The 16,656-nt window shown below is 37.8% G+C and overlaps 2 protein-coding genes across 2 annotated transcripts in view; one reads left to right on the top strand and one right to left on the bottom strand.

Annotated features, from left to right (window-relative positions):
* Positions 1-16,656, bottom strand: part of XPOT (exportin for tRNA) — a 196,366-nt gene that overhangs the window by 125,109 nt on the left and 54,601 nt on the right. The gene's annotated exons all lie outside the window — the stretch shown is intronic.
* Positions 1-16,656, top strand: part of C5H12orf56 (chromosome 5 C12orf56 homolog) — a 102,771-nt gene that overhangs the window by 68,909 nt on the left and 17,206 nt on the right. Inside the window, exons 7-8 of the mRNA XM_013997692.2 lie at positions 3,358-3,464; positions 4,580-4,669. Coding sequence (XP_013853146.2) covers positions 3,358-3,464; positions 4,580-4,669 — 197 coding nt within the window. The remainder of the gene's footprint in view (positions 1-3,357; positions 3,465-4,579; positions 4,670-16,656) is intronic.

Below are 16,656 nucleotides of genomic sequence, written 5' to 3'. Positions count from 1 at the left end.
ATGCTGGATCCTCAACCCACTGAACAAGGCCAGGGATCAAACCTGCATCCTCATGCATGCTAGTCAGATTCGTTTCTGCTGAGCCACGACGGGCACTCCTGCAGCTGACCTTTAAACAAAAGTTTGAACTGCATGGGTCCACTTAACATGTGCATTTTTTTCAATAGTAAATATTATAGTATTACATGATTGTGATTGGTTGAGTCCATGGATGTGGAACCACAGGTATGGAGGGCTGACTGTAAGTTATACTCAGAATTTTTTGGGGGGCGGGGCATGCCCACAGCATGTGGAAGTTCCTGGGCCAGGAATCTAACCTGCTCCACAGCAGCAACCTGAGCTGCTGCAGTGACAACACTGGGTCCTTAACCTGATGTGCCACAAGAGAACTCCAGTGATAATCAGATTTTTGACTGCAAAGAAGATGGGCACTTCTAGCTCCCTTCAATCCCCCACCTCATGTTGTTTAAGGGCCAAGTGTATATTATTTTCCCTTTTAGGAACTGGAGTTCCCACTGTGGTGCGGTGGGTTAAGAACCTGACTGGAGCAGGAGGCACAGATTTGATCCTCATGGGATCCAGCATTGCAGCTACTGTGTAGGTCACAGCTGTGACTTGGGTTCAGTCCCAGGCCTGGGAATGTCCATAGGCTGCAGGTGCAGCCATTAAAAAAAAAAAAAAAAGAATCATCTTTGTTAGGGTATAATTTTTTTCTGTTAGGTAATTTTTATGCTTCAATTTTACTACAAGTGATATTTAAAATTATGGAAACACTTTTTCATAGGTTGACTAAACTGGAAGCTTTAGGAGTACAGATACCATGTCCAGTTTGTAACGGTAATTCTATTTTTTAATTTTTTGAGGCCCCACCATACTATTTTTCACAGCAGTTAGACCATTTTACATTCCCACCAACAGTGTACAAGGGTTCCACTTTTTCTATATCCTTGCCCATACGTGTAATTTACTGATTCTTTTGATATCAGCCATTCTCATGGGTGTGAGGGATCTAGCAGTTTTGATTTGCATTTCTCTAACAATAAGAGATGTGGAGCATTTTTTCATGTGCTTACTGGCAATTTGTATATCTTCTTTGAAGAAATTATTGGGGGCCAATTTACATATAATGAAATCCACCCATTTTAAGAGTGCAGTTTAAAGTTTTAACAGAAGTATATTTCTACATAACCACCACCCTAGTCAAGACTGAGAACATTTCAATCACTCCTTAGGGCTACCTCATGCCCCTTGGCAGTCAGTTTTCTCTGACCCTGACGGTAGGCAACTATTGTGTTTTCTGTCTTAGAATTCCACTTAGATGGGATTGTAGACTCTGTATTCTTTTATGTTTAGCTTCTTTCGACACAATATTTTTGAGATTATTTCATGCTGTTGCTGGTAGGTGGAAGATTTTTATTTTGTTTTGTTTGGTTTTATTTTATTTTATTTTATTTGTCTTTTTAGGACCACACCCACTGCATATGGAAGTTCCCAGGCTAGGGGATGAACTGCAGCTGCAACTGCCGGCCTACACCACAGCTATAGCAATGCCAGATCTGAGCAGCACGTGTCACCTACACCACAGGCTCACGGCAATGCTGAATCCTTAAGCCACTGAGCAAGGCCAGGGATCAAAGGCATGTCCTCATGGATACTAGTTGGGTTTGTTACCACTGAGCCACAACGGGAACCCTAAGATATAGTAAAAGTGAAAAATCCTGCACCACTGAGCAGGAGGGAGATCACAGTGATAACTGATAGTTACTAAGCACTTACAATGTGCTGAGAGCTGTTCAGGCTTTGCAAATACATCTTTTTTTTTTTTTTTTTTTTAGGGCCACACATGCCGTGCATGTGCAGCATATGGAAGTTCTCAGGCTAGGGGTCGATTTGGAGCTACAGCTGCCAGCCTACACCACAGCTCACAGCAATGCTGGATCCTCAACTCACTGAATGAGGCCAGAGATCAAACCTGCAACTTCATGGTTCCTAGTTGGTTTCGTTTCCGCTGCGCCACAACAGGAACTCCAGGCTTTATAAATATATCTTATATAATCCTATTAATCCCATTTCAGAGATGAAGAAACCAAGTCATAGAATGTATAAATAATTTGCCAAATGTCATTTAGGACCCAAGGGAAGAGCTGGGGATTTGAACTCAAATAACCTGGCTTCAGAGTCAGTGTGGAAAACTACCACACTCTGCTAATTTATTAGGGCACTGGGTAAACCCCAGCACTTCTTACTGTACCTCTTGCCATCCTCAGCCTCTTCTCATGCCATATCACCCAGATAAGAGCACACACATACCTGTCTAAGCAAAGAGTCTTAAGTTGTAAGTTGCCGCTAACAAACAAAAGTGCTGGGGGGAAAAAAAGAACAATAAAAGAAGAGAAAAGAGAAGCACTTGCTTTCTATTTCTCATTAGTACCAACTTGCCTGACTTCATGGGTCAATGCTTATTTTCATGCTCACTTATCTATGAGACTAGATAGGAACACAAAAAAACTGGTTCTCCCACTTTTAAGTCAGTGTTTATTTTGGCAGCAATGGTGATCTACATTTCCACTGTATTAACCTAAGTACTACTCTCATTCTGTACCATCTTCACAGGCTGCCCAGTGCTGTACATTTGTTTTTGAACTAGTAAACATGTTAAAATAAGCATTTTTCTATCCATTATTTCATTATATCCTCATAAAGGGCAAATTACTTTGGAAAGGTGGGAAATATGGTGGTCCCCACTTAATATGATTATTTCAAGGTGACTGAATGACTTGCCTAAGATTATACACCTACTCCTTTTTTTTTTTTTTTTTTTTCCTTTTTTCCTTTTCAAGGGCCGCTTCCTGCGGCATATGGAGGCTCCCAGGCTAGGGGTTGAATCAGAGCTGTAGCCGCCGGCCTACGCCAGAGCCACAGCAATGCAGGATCCGAGCCGCATCTGCAACCTACACCACAGCTCACGGCAACGCCGGATCGTTAACCCACTGAACAAGGGCAGGGATCGAACCTGCAACCTCATGGTTCCTAGTCGGATTTGTTAACCACTGCGCCATGACGGGAACTCCTATACACCTACTTCTGCATGACTTTCAGTATTAATGGTCAAGCTGGGCCAAAAGGCATCTCCCAGCATCATCTGCTAGGTTTTAGCTCTGGCTCTGTTCACCACGACAGTGGTCTCCTGGTTTTAAGTAAAGGTGTATGTTCAATTTGGGTTATGCTAGTGTTAATGAAACTCTAAATCACTTCCTCTCTAATCAAAGAACAAGTCATTTCTTATTTTTATTATGTAAGGATAGTTTTGCCAACAGATACCTCAACTATCATCTTCTTTCTCGTTTGCTTTCACAGACCAGTGACCTTTTCTATTTCCTCGTGAACAAACTTCATGAGTACTTGCCAGAGTCTAGGGATAAGAATGCACTTCAAAATAAAAGCCAAAGGGCTGATGAGCTGCTGTAAGTACTAACTGGATATTCAGAGATATTTTTTTCTGTAGGATGTTAAAGATAAATAGAATACACTGGACAAAATATATATTGTACCGGAGTTCCCGTTGTGGCTCAGCAGTAATGAACCCAACTAGCATCCATGAGGTTCAATCCCTGGCCTTGCTCAGTGGGTTAAGGATCTGGTGCTACTGTGAGCTGTGGAGTAAGCCGGTAGCTGTAGCTCCCATTCGACCCATAGCCTGGAAACTTCCACTGCTGTGGGTGTCGCCATAAAAAGCAATATATGTATGTATATATATACTGCATTAATGATTAATGGTGTTATAAGTTTTGCATCACATGGGTTTTTAAAAATAGTGTTCATTTTGTTCTAATATTTAAAGAAAAACTACACAAGAAACTAGTGATGGTGGCTGTCCCAAAAGGGAAAAAAATGAATGTGTGAAGGAAAGATAACTTTCATTCTGTTCCCTTTTTTTACCTTTGAAATTCTGAGCCAAAAATTACCTACCTGAGGAGTTCCCATTGTGGTTCAGTGGTAACGAGTCTGACTAGTGTCCAGAGGATGTGGTTTTGATCCCTGGCCTCACTCAGTGGGTTAAGGATCTGGCATTGAGTGAGCTGCCACATAGGTCACAGATGTGGCTCCTGTCTGGTGTTCCTGTTGCTGTGGTGTAGGCCAACAGCTGCAGCTCCGATTTGACCCCTAGCCTGGGAACTTCCATATGCATGTGTGGCCTAATAAAATAAACAAACAAACAAACAAACAAATAAATATCCTACTTGAAATAGTTAAAATTATTAAATGTAGTTTAAAAATAGTGTGTGATTATCATAAAAACTTTGCAAAAAATAATTGCAAAAACCAATATGAAAATGACTTTAAATCTTTACACAATTAATTCATTCAACAAACGTATCTGCATGCTTACTATGTAGCAATCATAGAGTAGCCACTCAACCAACCTTGGTTGTTTGATATACAGAATTTCCTTCCTCTATTTTTTTATACATGGGTATCTGAATGCAGTTCTATCAGTGATAAGCGATTGTGTGGAATTCTGAACTTATAAATGAAATCATGCCATTTCTGTGATTTTTTTTTTCCCTTTGTTTTCTAGAGCATGCATTGAAATTATACAGACTCTGGGACTGATGTTCAGAGAAACAGAAACTGAGTCATCACGCCTGAACACATTGGCAGCTAAGAAGTAAGTCTTTTTAAAAATTGAGACCTTGTAGTTGCAACCCATTAAATACTCTGTGGAAAGTCTTCCAGAACTCGTAACTCTCTGACTTCTCTGTTCAATCCCCTTGTAAATATATGAAACTCATCACTCACTTCCTTCTGTGATGAACTAATTAGTTGGTGCATATTGAGTTCTCTCTGATTATTGAGGGCACAAAGATTTTGTTAGCATAAGTTTATTTTGGTCATTGTCTGGAAAAGAGCAAATGACTCATCATATGGTAAAAACCAGGGGGTCTCTACTAGAATTTTCCAGAGTACTCTTTTATCAATATTACAGAAAAATTACATTGTAAAGGCAAGAATGATAGTAGCTTACTTTAATATAAAATTGTGCAACCTTGAAATAAATGACACTGGAGAGGAAAAGGTTATAATAAAGACACTCCAAAATATGTGGCCCTGGATTTCCCGTCATGGCACAGCAGAAACAAATCCGACTAGTCTCCATGAAGATGTGGGTTTGATCCCTGGCCTCGCTCAGTGGGTCAGGGATCTGGTGTTGCTGTGAGCTGTGGTGTAGGTCACAGACATGGCTCAGATCCCAAGTTGCTGTGGCTGTGGTGTAGACCAGCAGCTGTAGCTCCAATTCAACCTCTAGCCTGGGAGCCTCCATTTGCTGTGGGTTTGGCCCTAAAAAGCAAAACAAACAAACAAACAAAAACCCCACAAAAATATGTGGCTCAAATTTATAGAAATTTACATCTTTCCTAACATAACAGTCCAGAGTAAATAGCCATGCTTTCCTCTACAAGATCAGCTAGAGATCCAGGCTCCTTTCTTTTTCTTGCTCTGCTATCGTTTATCCTGCTGTCTTTGTCCTCATGGGTTAGCTGGCTGGACTTCTTGCCTTCACTACACCTTGTGGGAAGCAGGCAGAGAAGTATAGGGCAAGCAAATTTCCTCCAAGCAAAGCATGTAAGACTTTTGCTTACATTCTATTGGTGAGAACTTTAGGCATATGGCATTTCTAGCTGCAAAAGAGGCTGCAAAATGTAGTTGGCTGGCTAAGCACCTAGCTACACTTCAGATGGCAATGGAGACATCTATTATTTAAATGAAGAATGTGTAGTGAGGGACAAGAGCATTCTTTGCCATAGAAAGTATATGTTTACATGGTTTGCATATTATCTGCTTGACCTTTTTATTCTTTCTTTTTAGGGCCTCATCTGCAGCATATGGAAGTTCCAAGGCTAGGGGTCGAATTGGAGCTATAGTTGCTGGCCTACACCACAGCCACAGCCACAGCCAAATGGGATCCCAAATGTGTCTGCGATCTACACCACAGCTCACAGCAATGCTGATCCTTAACCCATTGAGTGAGGCCAGGGATCAAACCTGCATCCTCATGGATCCTGGTTGGGTTCATGACCACAGAGTCACAATGGGAACTCCCTGCTTGACCTTTTTATGAGGCTCATAGGCTATGAACTACATCCTTGGGCAATGTTCTGACTAAAATCTTACTTTTTTACCAGCATTATCAATTGTTTATCTACATTTCTCGTATTAAGAAGGTTGGAGAAAGAGGAGAACCATAGACCCTAAAACATTTGAACCAAAGAACTTTTAGTAATATTTATCCAGGCTATTTATTAAAGACCTTTACAAATACATTTTAATGAAAATATTCATTGGCATATCTTAAGCAACTTGCTATGTGCCGGGAACTATATAGGCATACTGTTTTATAGCAAGGGTGTTCAAATGTTTCTCTATAAGGCCATATAGCAAATATTTTTGGCTTTTCAGGCCATATAATCTCTGTTGAAACTCCTTAATTCTGCCATTGTCACAAAATCAGCCATAGATGAAATGCAAAGGAATGGGCATAGCTGTGTTCCAATAAAGCTTTATTTACAAAAACAGGCTCTGGGCTATTTGACCTGCATGCTACCAATTGTTTACCCTTGCTTTACAGTATACAAGGAAAATATACTCTGTTATTTACTCTGCACATTTCTTTATGCAGTTGACAGTACTGCCATTTCCCCATCTCTAAGATAGAGACTGAAGATTATTTCTGATATTTATGTCTTCTCCTATATTGAAATTATTGCTAGATCATGCTATTCTTTTTGTCCAAATTTTTATCCCTACTTTTCTTTATCCAAGTTGGAAAAAATCATTCTTACCAATCTATGTTGGAAAATGTTGCATTTTAATTGTTCTTGGTTTGACCACATCAGTCCTACTATATCAGGCTACTTTCTTGATATGACTAATTCTTTTCATGTCCTTTGATACATATATTGTATATTGCTATAGTAGAGTCTGGTTATAATACTAACTTTTTGGTCAATTTTTTATATCCATAGGGTCAAATCACTTACCTAGACCATTAACTTGCACAGTAAATGTCTAATACAACTAATAATCTTCTATAACCATGTATCAAATTACCACAAATTTAGTGGCTTCAAACAACATAATTATATTATGTCACAGTTTATAGAGATAAAGAAATATGGGCACAGTTTAACTGGATCATCTGCTCAGGGTCTCACAAGGCTGCAGCCTTATCTGAGGCTTGGGGTCCTCTTCCAAACTCATCTGGGTAGTCATTGGCAGAGTTAATTTCCTTATGGCTGTAAAACTCATGACAGCTTGCTTCATGGCAGGATAATATCTCTGACCTCAGGGAAGGCCTAAACTTTCTTTTATTCATTCCATGAGATCAGGCCCACCCTAAATAATCTCCCCTTGATTAACTCAAAAATCAACTAATTGAGGATCTTAATTATACTGACAAAAACCCCTTCCCCTTTCTCATCTAACATAACATAAATGACAAACGTGACAGCCTAATGTATTCACAGGTCCTAACCTAACCATAGTAAAGTGGAAGGGATCATATAAAGTGAATACACCAGAGGATGGAAATCTTAGAAGCCTTATTAAAATTCTGCCTACCACACTAACAGGATGGCTTATGACACCATGAGTTTTCCCTTCAAAGTCTGAATTTTAAGATATTATAATACATTAAAAATTCTTACATTGGACAAAAGCAAGAGAGGCTACAACTCTCTTGTCTGAAAAAGGGAGGCCACACCAAAAATTATGCAAAATGAAAAGGCATAGAATTATGACTCAGGTAGGGTAGCAAGAAAAAAACCCCAGAAAAACAGCTAAGTGATCTGGAAATTACCAACCTCCATGAAAAAGACTTTAGACTGATGACAGTAAATATGATTCAAGATCTTGGAAATAAACTGGAGGCAAAGATTGATAAATTACAAAAAACAATGAGCAAAGAAATAGAAGATTTAAGGATTAAGCAAGCAGAGAGGCAAAATGCAATAACAAATAAAAAATTCACTAGAAGCAACCAACAGGAGAATACACAGGAGGCAGAAGAATGAATAACTAAGGTGGAAGACAGACTAGGGGAAATCATTGATGTGGAACAGAAAAAAGAAAAAAGATTGAAAAGATATGAAGACAGTCTAAGAGAACTCTGGGACAATGATAAACACACTTACACTCATATTCTAGGAGAAGAGAGAGAGAAAGGACCAGAAAAAAATATTTGAAGATATAATAGGCGAAAATTTCCCTAACATGGGAAAGGGATCACTCAAATCCAGAAAGCACGAGTACCATATAAAATAAATCCAAGGAGGAACACCCCAAGACACATATTAATCAAACTGACCAAAATTAAAGACAAAGAGAAAATATTGAAAGCAGCTAGAGAAAAGATACAAATAACATACAATGGAATCCCAATTAGGTATTGGCAGATTTTTCAGCAGAAATACTGCAGGCCGAAGGGAGTGGCACGATATACTTAAAATGATGAAAGGAAAAAACCTCCAACCAAGATTACTCTACCCAGCAAGGATCTCATTCAGATTTGAAGTAGAAATCAAAAACTTTACAGATAAGCAAAAGCTAAGAGAATTCAGTGCCACGAACCAGCTTTACAACAAATACTAAAGGAACTTCTCTAGGCAGAAAAGAACTAGAAGCAAAAATATTACAAGTGACAAGGCTCACCAGTAAAGGCATACATATATTAAAGGTAGGAAATCATCCACATGCAAATATGCTACCAAAATCAGAAATCGTGAGAAGAGAAGGGTACAAATGCAGGACACTGGAGATGCACTTGCAACTAAGAGACCAACAACTTAAAACAATCCTGTATATATATAGACTTCTATATCAAAACTTCAGGGTAACTGCAAACCAAAGATCTACAATAGATACACACTCAAATAAGAAAAACTAATCCAAATACAACACTAAAGACAGTCATCAAACCACAATAGGAGAGGGACAAGAGAAGAAGGGAAGAAAAAATACCAACAAAAACAAATCTAAAACAGTTAATAAAGTGGCAATAACAACATACATGTCAATAATTACCTTAAGTGTAAATGGACTAAATGTCCCAACCAAAAGACATAGACTGGCTGAATGGATACAAAAACAAGATCCATATATATGCTGTCTTCAAGAGATCAACTTCAGTTGTAGAGACACATAGAAATTGAAAGTGAGAGGATGGAAGAAAATATTCCATGCAGAAGGGAATCAAAAGAAAGACAGAGTAGCAATACTCATATCAGACAAAACAGACCTCAAAATAAAGAATATTTCAGAGACAAAGAAGGACATTACATAATGATCAAATGATCAATCCAAGAAGAAGATATAACAATTGTAAATATATATGCACTTAATATAGGATCACCGCAATATATAAGGCTAACAATCTTAAAAGGAGAAACTGAAAATAGCACAATAATAGCAGTGGACTTTAACACCCCACTTACAGCAATGGACAGATCTCCCAGACAGAAAATCAATATGGAAACACAGGCTTTAAATGACACAGCAGGTGGACTTAATAGATATTTACAGAACATTCCATCCAAAAGCAGCAGAATACACATTCTTCTCAAATGCACACAGAACATTTTCTAGGCCACATTCTGGGCCACAAATCAAGCCTTGGTAAATTTAAGAAAATTGAGGGAGTTCCTGTCATGGTGCAGTGGTTAACGAATCCGACTAGGAACCATAAGGTTTCGGGTTTGGTCCCTGGCCTTGCTCAGTGGGTTAAGGATCCGGCGTTGCCGTGAGCTGTGGTGTAGGTCACAGACGCGGCTAGGATCCCGCATTGTTGTGGCTCTGGCATAGGCCAGTGGCTACAGCTCCGATTTGACCCCTAGCCTGGGAACCTCTATATGCCGTGGGAGCGGCCCAAAGAAATAGCAAAAAGACCAAAAAAAAAAAAAAAAAAAAAAAAAAGAGAATTGAAATCTTATCAAGCATCTTTTCTGACCACAATGCTATATGACTAGAAATCAAGGACAAGAAAAAAAAATGTCAACAAACACAAACATGTGGAGACTAAACAACATGCTACTAAACAACCAATGGATCACTGAAGAAATCAAAGAGGAAATTAAAAAACACCTAGAAGCAAATGACAACAAAAACACAACAATCCAAAACCTAAGGAGTTCCCATAGTGGCTCAGTGGAAATGACTCTGACTAGTATCTATGAGGACACAGGTTCGATCCCTGTCTTCATTCAGTGGGTTAAAGATCTGGTGTTGCTCTGAGGTGTCATGTAGTTCACAGATGGAGCTTGGATATGGCATTGCTGTGGCTGTGGCATAGGCTGGTGGTTGCAGCTCTAATTTGACCCCTAGCCTGGGAATTTTCATATGCCGAGGGTGCAGCCCTAAAAACAAAACAAAACACAAAACTGCTCAAAAAATAACAAAAAACCCCCATGGGATGTATCAAAAGCAGTTCTAAGAAGGATGTTTATAGCAATACAAGCCTACTTCAGGAAACAAGAAAGAGCTCAAATAAACAAACTAAATTTACACCTAAAGCAAATAGAGAGAGAGGAACAGACAAGACCTAAAGATAGCAGAAGGAATGAAATCAAAGATCAGAGCAGAAATAAATGAAATAGAAATGAAGAAAACCATAGAAAAGATAGATGAAACTAGAAGTTCATTCTTTGAAAAGATCAACAAAACTGATTAACCATTAGCCAGACTCATCAAGAAAAAAAAAGAGAGCGCTCAAATCAATAAAATTAGAAATGAAAAAGAAGAAGTTACAATGGCTAGCACAGAAATACAAAGGATCATAAGAGACTACTACAAGTAACTATATGCTGATAAAATAGACAACCTAGAAGAAGTGGACAAATTCTCAGAAAAGTACAATCTTCCAAGACTAAACCAAGACAAAATAGAAAAGATGAACAGACCAATGATAAGTACTGAAATTGAAACTGTGATTTAAAAACTTCCAACAAACAAAAGTCTAGGACCAGATGGCTTCACAGGTGAATTCTATCAAACATTTAGAGAAGAGCTAACACCTATCCTTTTGAAACTATTCCAAAAAATTGCAGAGGAAGGAACACTCCCAAATTCATTCTATGAGGCCACCATTACTCTGATACCCAAACCAGGCAAACATACCATAAAAAAAGAAAATCACAGACCAATATCACTAATGGACATAGATGAAAAAATCCTCCACAAAATACCAGCAAACTGAATCCAATAATACATTAAAAGGATTGTACATCATGATAAAATGAGATTTATCCCAGGGTTGCAAAGATTTTTCAACATCCACAAATCAATCAGTGTGATACACCACTTTAACAAACTGAAGAATAAAAACCATATGATCCTCTCAACAGATGCAGAAAAAGCCTCTGACAAAATCCAATACCCATTTCTGATAAAAAGCCTCCAGAATGTGGGCATAGAGGGAACCTAGCTCAACATAATAAAGGCTATATATGACAAATCCATAGCTAACATCATTCTCAATGGTGAAAAGCTGAAAGAATTCCTGCTAAGATCAAGATTAAGATAAGGATGTCCACTCTTGCCACTTTTATTCAACATGATTTTGGAAGTCCTAGCCACAGCAATCAGAGAAGAAAAAGAAATAAAAGGAATCCAAACTGGAAAGGAAGAAGAAAAACTATCATTGTTTGAGGATGACATGATACTATACCTAGAAAATCCTAAAAAGATGATAACAGAAACCTGTTAGAGTGCATCAATGAATGTGGCAAAATTGCAGGATACAAAATTCATACATAGAAATCGACTGCATTTCTATATGCTAACAACAAAAGATCAGAAAGTGAAATTAGAAGGAGTTCCCATTGTGGCTTAAAGGAAACAAATCCGACTACAACCCTGAGGTTGCAGGTTTGATCCCTGGGCTCACTCAGTGGGTTAAGGATCCTGCGTTGCTGTGGCTGTGGTGTAGGCTGGCAGCTGTAGCTCCAATTAGACCCCTAGCCTGGGAACCTCCATGTGCCACAGGAGGTGTGGCCCTAAAAAAAAAAAAAAAAAAAAAAAAAGAGAGAAATTAGGGAAATAATCCAATTTACCATTGCTTCAAAATGAATAAAATTCCTAGGAATAAACCCACCTAAAGAGACAAAAACTTATACTCTGAAAACTATAAGACACTGATGGAAGAAATGAAAAATGACACAAACAGATGGAAAGATATATCATGATCTTCTATTTGAAGAATTAGTATTGTCAAAATGATTATACTACCCAAGGCGATCTACAGTTTCAATGCAATCCCTATCAAATTACCAAGGACACTTTTCACAGAACTAGAACAAAATATTTTAAAGTTTGTTTGTAAGCACAAAAGACCCAGAATAGCCAAAGCCACCCTGAGAAAGAAAAATGGAGCTGAAGGAATTAAGCTCCCTGACTTCAGATTATACTACAAAGCTGTAGTCATCAAAACCATGTGGTACTGGCATAAAAACAGAAATATAGATCAGTGGAACAGGATAATGAGTCAAAAATTAAACCCATGCACCTGCAGTCAATAATCTATGACAAAGGATGCAAGAATATACAATGGACAAAAGACAGTCCCTTCAATAAGTGATGCTGGGAAAACTGGATAGCTACATGTAAAAGGATGAAATCAGAACACTTCCTAACACCATACACATAAATAAACTAAATGGATTAAAAACCTAAATATAAGACCAGATACTATAAGACTCTTAGAGGAAAACAGGCTGAACACTCTCTGACATAAACCACAACAGTATCTTTTCAGATCCACCTCCTAGAGTAATGACAATAAAAACAAAAGTAAAAAAAATGGGACCTAATTAAATGTAAAAGTTTCTGCACAGCAAAAGAAACCCTAAACAAAACGAAAAGACAACCCACAGAATGGGAGAAAATATTTGCAAATGAAGTGACTGACAAGGGATTAATCTCCAAAATTTATGAACACCTTCTGCAGCTCAATACCAAAAAAAAAAAAAAAAACAACAACCCCATCAAAAAATGGGTAGAAAATCTAAACAGACAATTCTCCAAAGAAGTCACACAAATGGCCAAAAAAAAAAAAAACCACACATGAAAAGATGTTTAACATCACTAATTATTAGAGAAATACAAATCAAAACCACTATGAGGTACTACCTTACACCAGCCAGAATGGCCATCATCAAAAAGTCTACAAACAGTAAGTGCTGGAGAGGGTGTGGAGAAAAAGGAACCCTAGTCCACTGTTGGTGGGATTGTAAATTGGTGCAACCACTGTGGAAAACAGTATGGAGATGCCTCAGAAAACTAAAAATAGAACTACCATTTGATCCAGCAATTCCACTCCTATCAAGAGAAAACCATGACTCGCAAAGACACATGTTCCGATGTTCATTGCAGCACTATTTTTCAATAGCCAAGACATGAAAACAACCTAAATGTCCATTGACAGAGGAGTGGATCAAGAAGATGTGGTATATATGCACAATGGAATATTACTCAGCCATTAAAATGAACAAAATACCAGCTTTTTTAGCAACATGGATGGACCTAGAAATTATCATACTAAGTGAAGTCAGCCATACAATGAGATACCAACATCAAATGCTTTCACTGACATGTGGAATCTGAAAAAAGGACAGACTGAACTTCTTTGCAGAACAGATGCTGACTCACATTGAAAAACTTATGGTCTCCAGAGGAGACAGTTTGGGGGGTGGGGGGATGTGCTTGGGTAATGGGATGGAAATCCTGTGAAATTGGATTGTTATGATCATCATATAACCACAGATGTGATAAATTCATTTGAGTAATAAAAAAATAAAAATAAAAATAAAAATAAGGGAAAAAAAAGAAGTCACACAGTTGGCCAAAGAAACACATGAAAAGATATTTAACATCACTAATTATTAGAGAAGTGCAAATCAAAACCACGATGAGGTACCACCTTACACCAGCCAAAATGGCCATTATTAAAAAGTCTACAGGAGTTCCCTTCGTGGTGCAGCAGAAACAAATCTGACTAGGAACCATGAGGATGCAGGTTCAATCCCTGGCCTCGCTCCGTGGGTTAAAGATTCAGTGTTGCTGCGGCTGTGGCATAGGCCAGCAGCTGTAACTCTGATTCGACCCCTAGACTGGGATCCTCCATATGCCACAGGTGCAGCTCTAAAAAGAAAAAAAAGTCTACAAACAGTGCTGGAGAGGGTGTGGAGAAAAGGGAACCCTCTTACACTGTTGGTGGGAATGTAAATTGGTGCAACATTATGGAAAACATATGGAGATTCCTCAAAAAACTAAAAATAGAATTACCTTTTGATCCAGCAATCCCACTCCTGGGCATCCATCCAGAGAAAACCATGACTCTAAAAGATATATGTACTCCAATGTTCATTGCAGCAGTATATACCATAGCCAAGACATGGAAGCAACCTAAATGTTCATTGACAGAGGAGTGAATAAAGAAGATGTGGTACATATACACATGGAATATTACTCAGCCATAAAAGGAAGGAAATAATGGCATTTGCAGAAATAATGGATGGATCTAGAAATTGTCATGCTAAGTAAAGTTAGTCAGACAGTGAGACACCAATGTCATATGCTATCACTTATATGTGGAATCTTAAAAAACTATACAATGAACTTTGTGGAACAGATACTCACAGACTTTGAAAAACATACAATTTCCACATGAGACCATCTGGGGGGTGGGGGGGATGGGCTCAGGGTCTGGGATGGAAATGCTATAAAATTGGGTTGTGATGATTGTTTTACAACTATAAATGTAATAAAATTCATTGAGTTAAAAAATCCTAAAAATTTCTTACATTGGAAATAATAACAATCTAAACAATGGTAGTATCAAACTGTTGGTACCATTTTTCAGAGTGTGATGTCAATCCTATAATAAGTCTATTCTCAGGATCAAAGTACCATTTTTTTTTTGTTTGTTTGTTTTCATGACTGCACTTGCAGCATGTGGAAGTTCCAAGCCTAGGGGTCAAACAGGCACTACAGCTGCTGGCCTATGCCACAGCCACAGCAACGCCAGATGTTTAACCCACTTAGTGAGGCTAGGGATTGGACCTGCATACTCATGGATACTAGACAGATTCTTAACCCTCTAAGCCACAATGGGAACTCTGAAACTACCATTTTAGATTAAAATTTCTCATATCTATTAGTGGCTTAATGGATTTTAAATTGAGTTGGGAGAAAGGATAGATTTCAAATTAAATTCCATTTGAACAAGTAAAAAAAAAAGATTTTATTCATTTCAACATTTTCCTCTTTATCTTTTCTATAAGTGGAGATTTTATTAATTTAACCCACTTCACTGTGTTCTTAAAAAGTGCCATAATCCTTTCCTTTTTTTTCCCAGTATAGTTATGGTTGAATTCTTGTATTATCACAGCAAGCAACCCAGAATTTGAGAGTTCCTTCCCTTAGCCTAGGATACATAGTACTTTGAAAAGAAGCTGTTGCTGAAAATAAAGGACTATAATTAAATATAACAGTGAATGGAATGTCCTTTCAAACATAATATCAGGAAAAGCTTCTAAATGGAGTGCTTTGGTGATTTTGGAAGTGTCTTTTGAAAATAGATTGGCTGTTTTAAAACAGCCTGAATAAGACATTAGCAAATATCTTGTAGGACATATGCTGCTTTTTTGAGCAATGTGCTAAGTGACCTTCTTATTCTTTTGCAAATATGAGAACTAGATTTGTTTTTTTTTTGAGTTGGAGAAAGAAGAGGAATTATATTTTTTTTAGAATTTTGGTAAACTTGTAATCATGGTAATGATTTAAATCACTATAAAAATATTAGGAAGCCTAAAATGTTACTCAAAAAAGATTGTTTATATTCTTCTCTATTCTATTATGAAAGGAATGGTTAGGGTGATAATTTTTCTACAGTTCTATATGTAAATTATTTTATGCTCTTATCTGTCAAAGCTACTTTGATATTGTCTTCAATTAGGCAATTGATTTATCCAGTGGTCTGCATTCAGCTCCTTTTCAACCATACATGGGTTGTACTAAATATTTGAAAATGGGATTACTAACCTAGCTTCTCAGGATGCACATTTTGAATTTTGATTTTTTTGCTGCTTGCCTTTTTATTTTCAAATAGTACAATATATTATTCCAATATATAGTAACATTTAAGTGAGTTATTAGTATATATTAGTGGACTGCATACTGAGTTTAAAAGCACAGGACGAAGTTTAATACAGTTAATGTAGTGATCTTTAGTAGAACAGTAAACCTCTGAAATGCTTTGTTAAAAAACGGTTTCTAGGAGTTCTCATGTGGCTCAGTGGGTTAAGGACCTGGCATTGTCACTGCAATGGCTTGGGTTGCTGCTGTGGTGCAGGTTCGATCCCTGGCCCGGGGAACTTCTACATGCCATGGGCATGGGCAAATGAAAAGGTTTCTGACAAAAAATTAACAAGTGGGACCTAATTTAACTAAAAAGCTTTTGCATAGCAAAAGAAACCGTAAAAAAAGAAAGGAAAAGACAACCCACAGAATGAAAGACAATTTTGCAGGCAAACCAAGCCACCATCAAAATATACAAAAATCTCATACAGCTTTATATCAAAAACACAATCAAAAAATGGCCTGAAG

This window comes from Sus scrofa, chromosome 5 (assembly GCF_000003025.6).
Source record: "Sus scrofa isolate TJ Tabasco breed Duroc chromosome 5, Sscrofa11.1, whole genome shotgun sequence".
In the NCBI taxonomy this organism is placed as follows: domain Eukaryota; kingdom Metazoa; phylum Chordata; class Mammalia; order Artiodactyla; family Suidae; genus Sus; species Sus scrofa.
The sequence above is the reverse complement of the archived record's forward strand: the minus strand, read 5'-3'. Positions and strand labels throughout refer to the sequence as shown.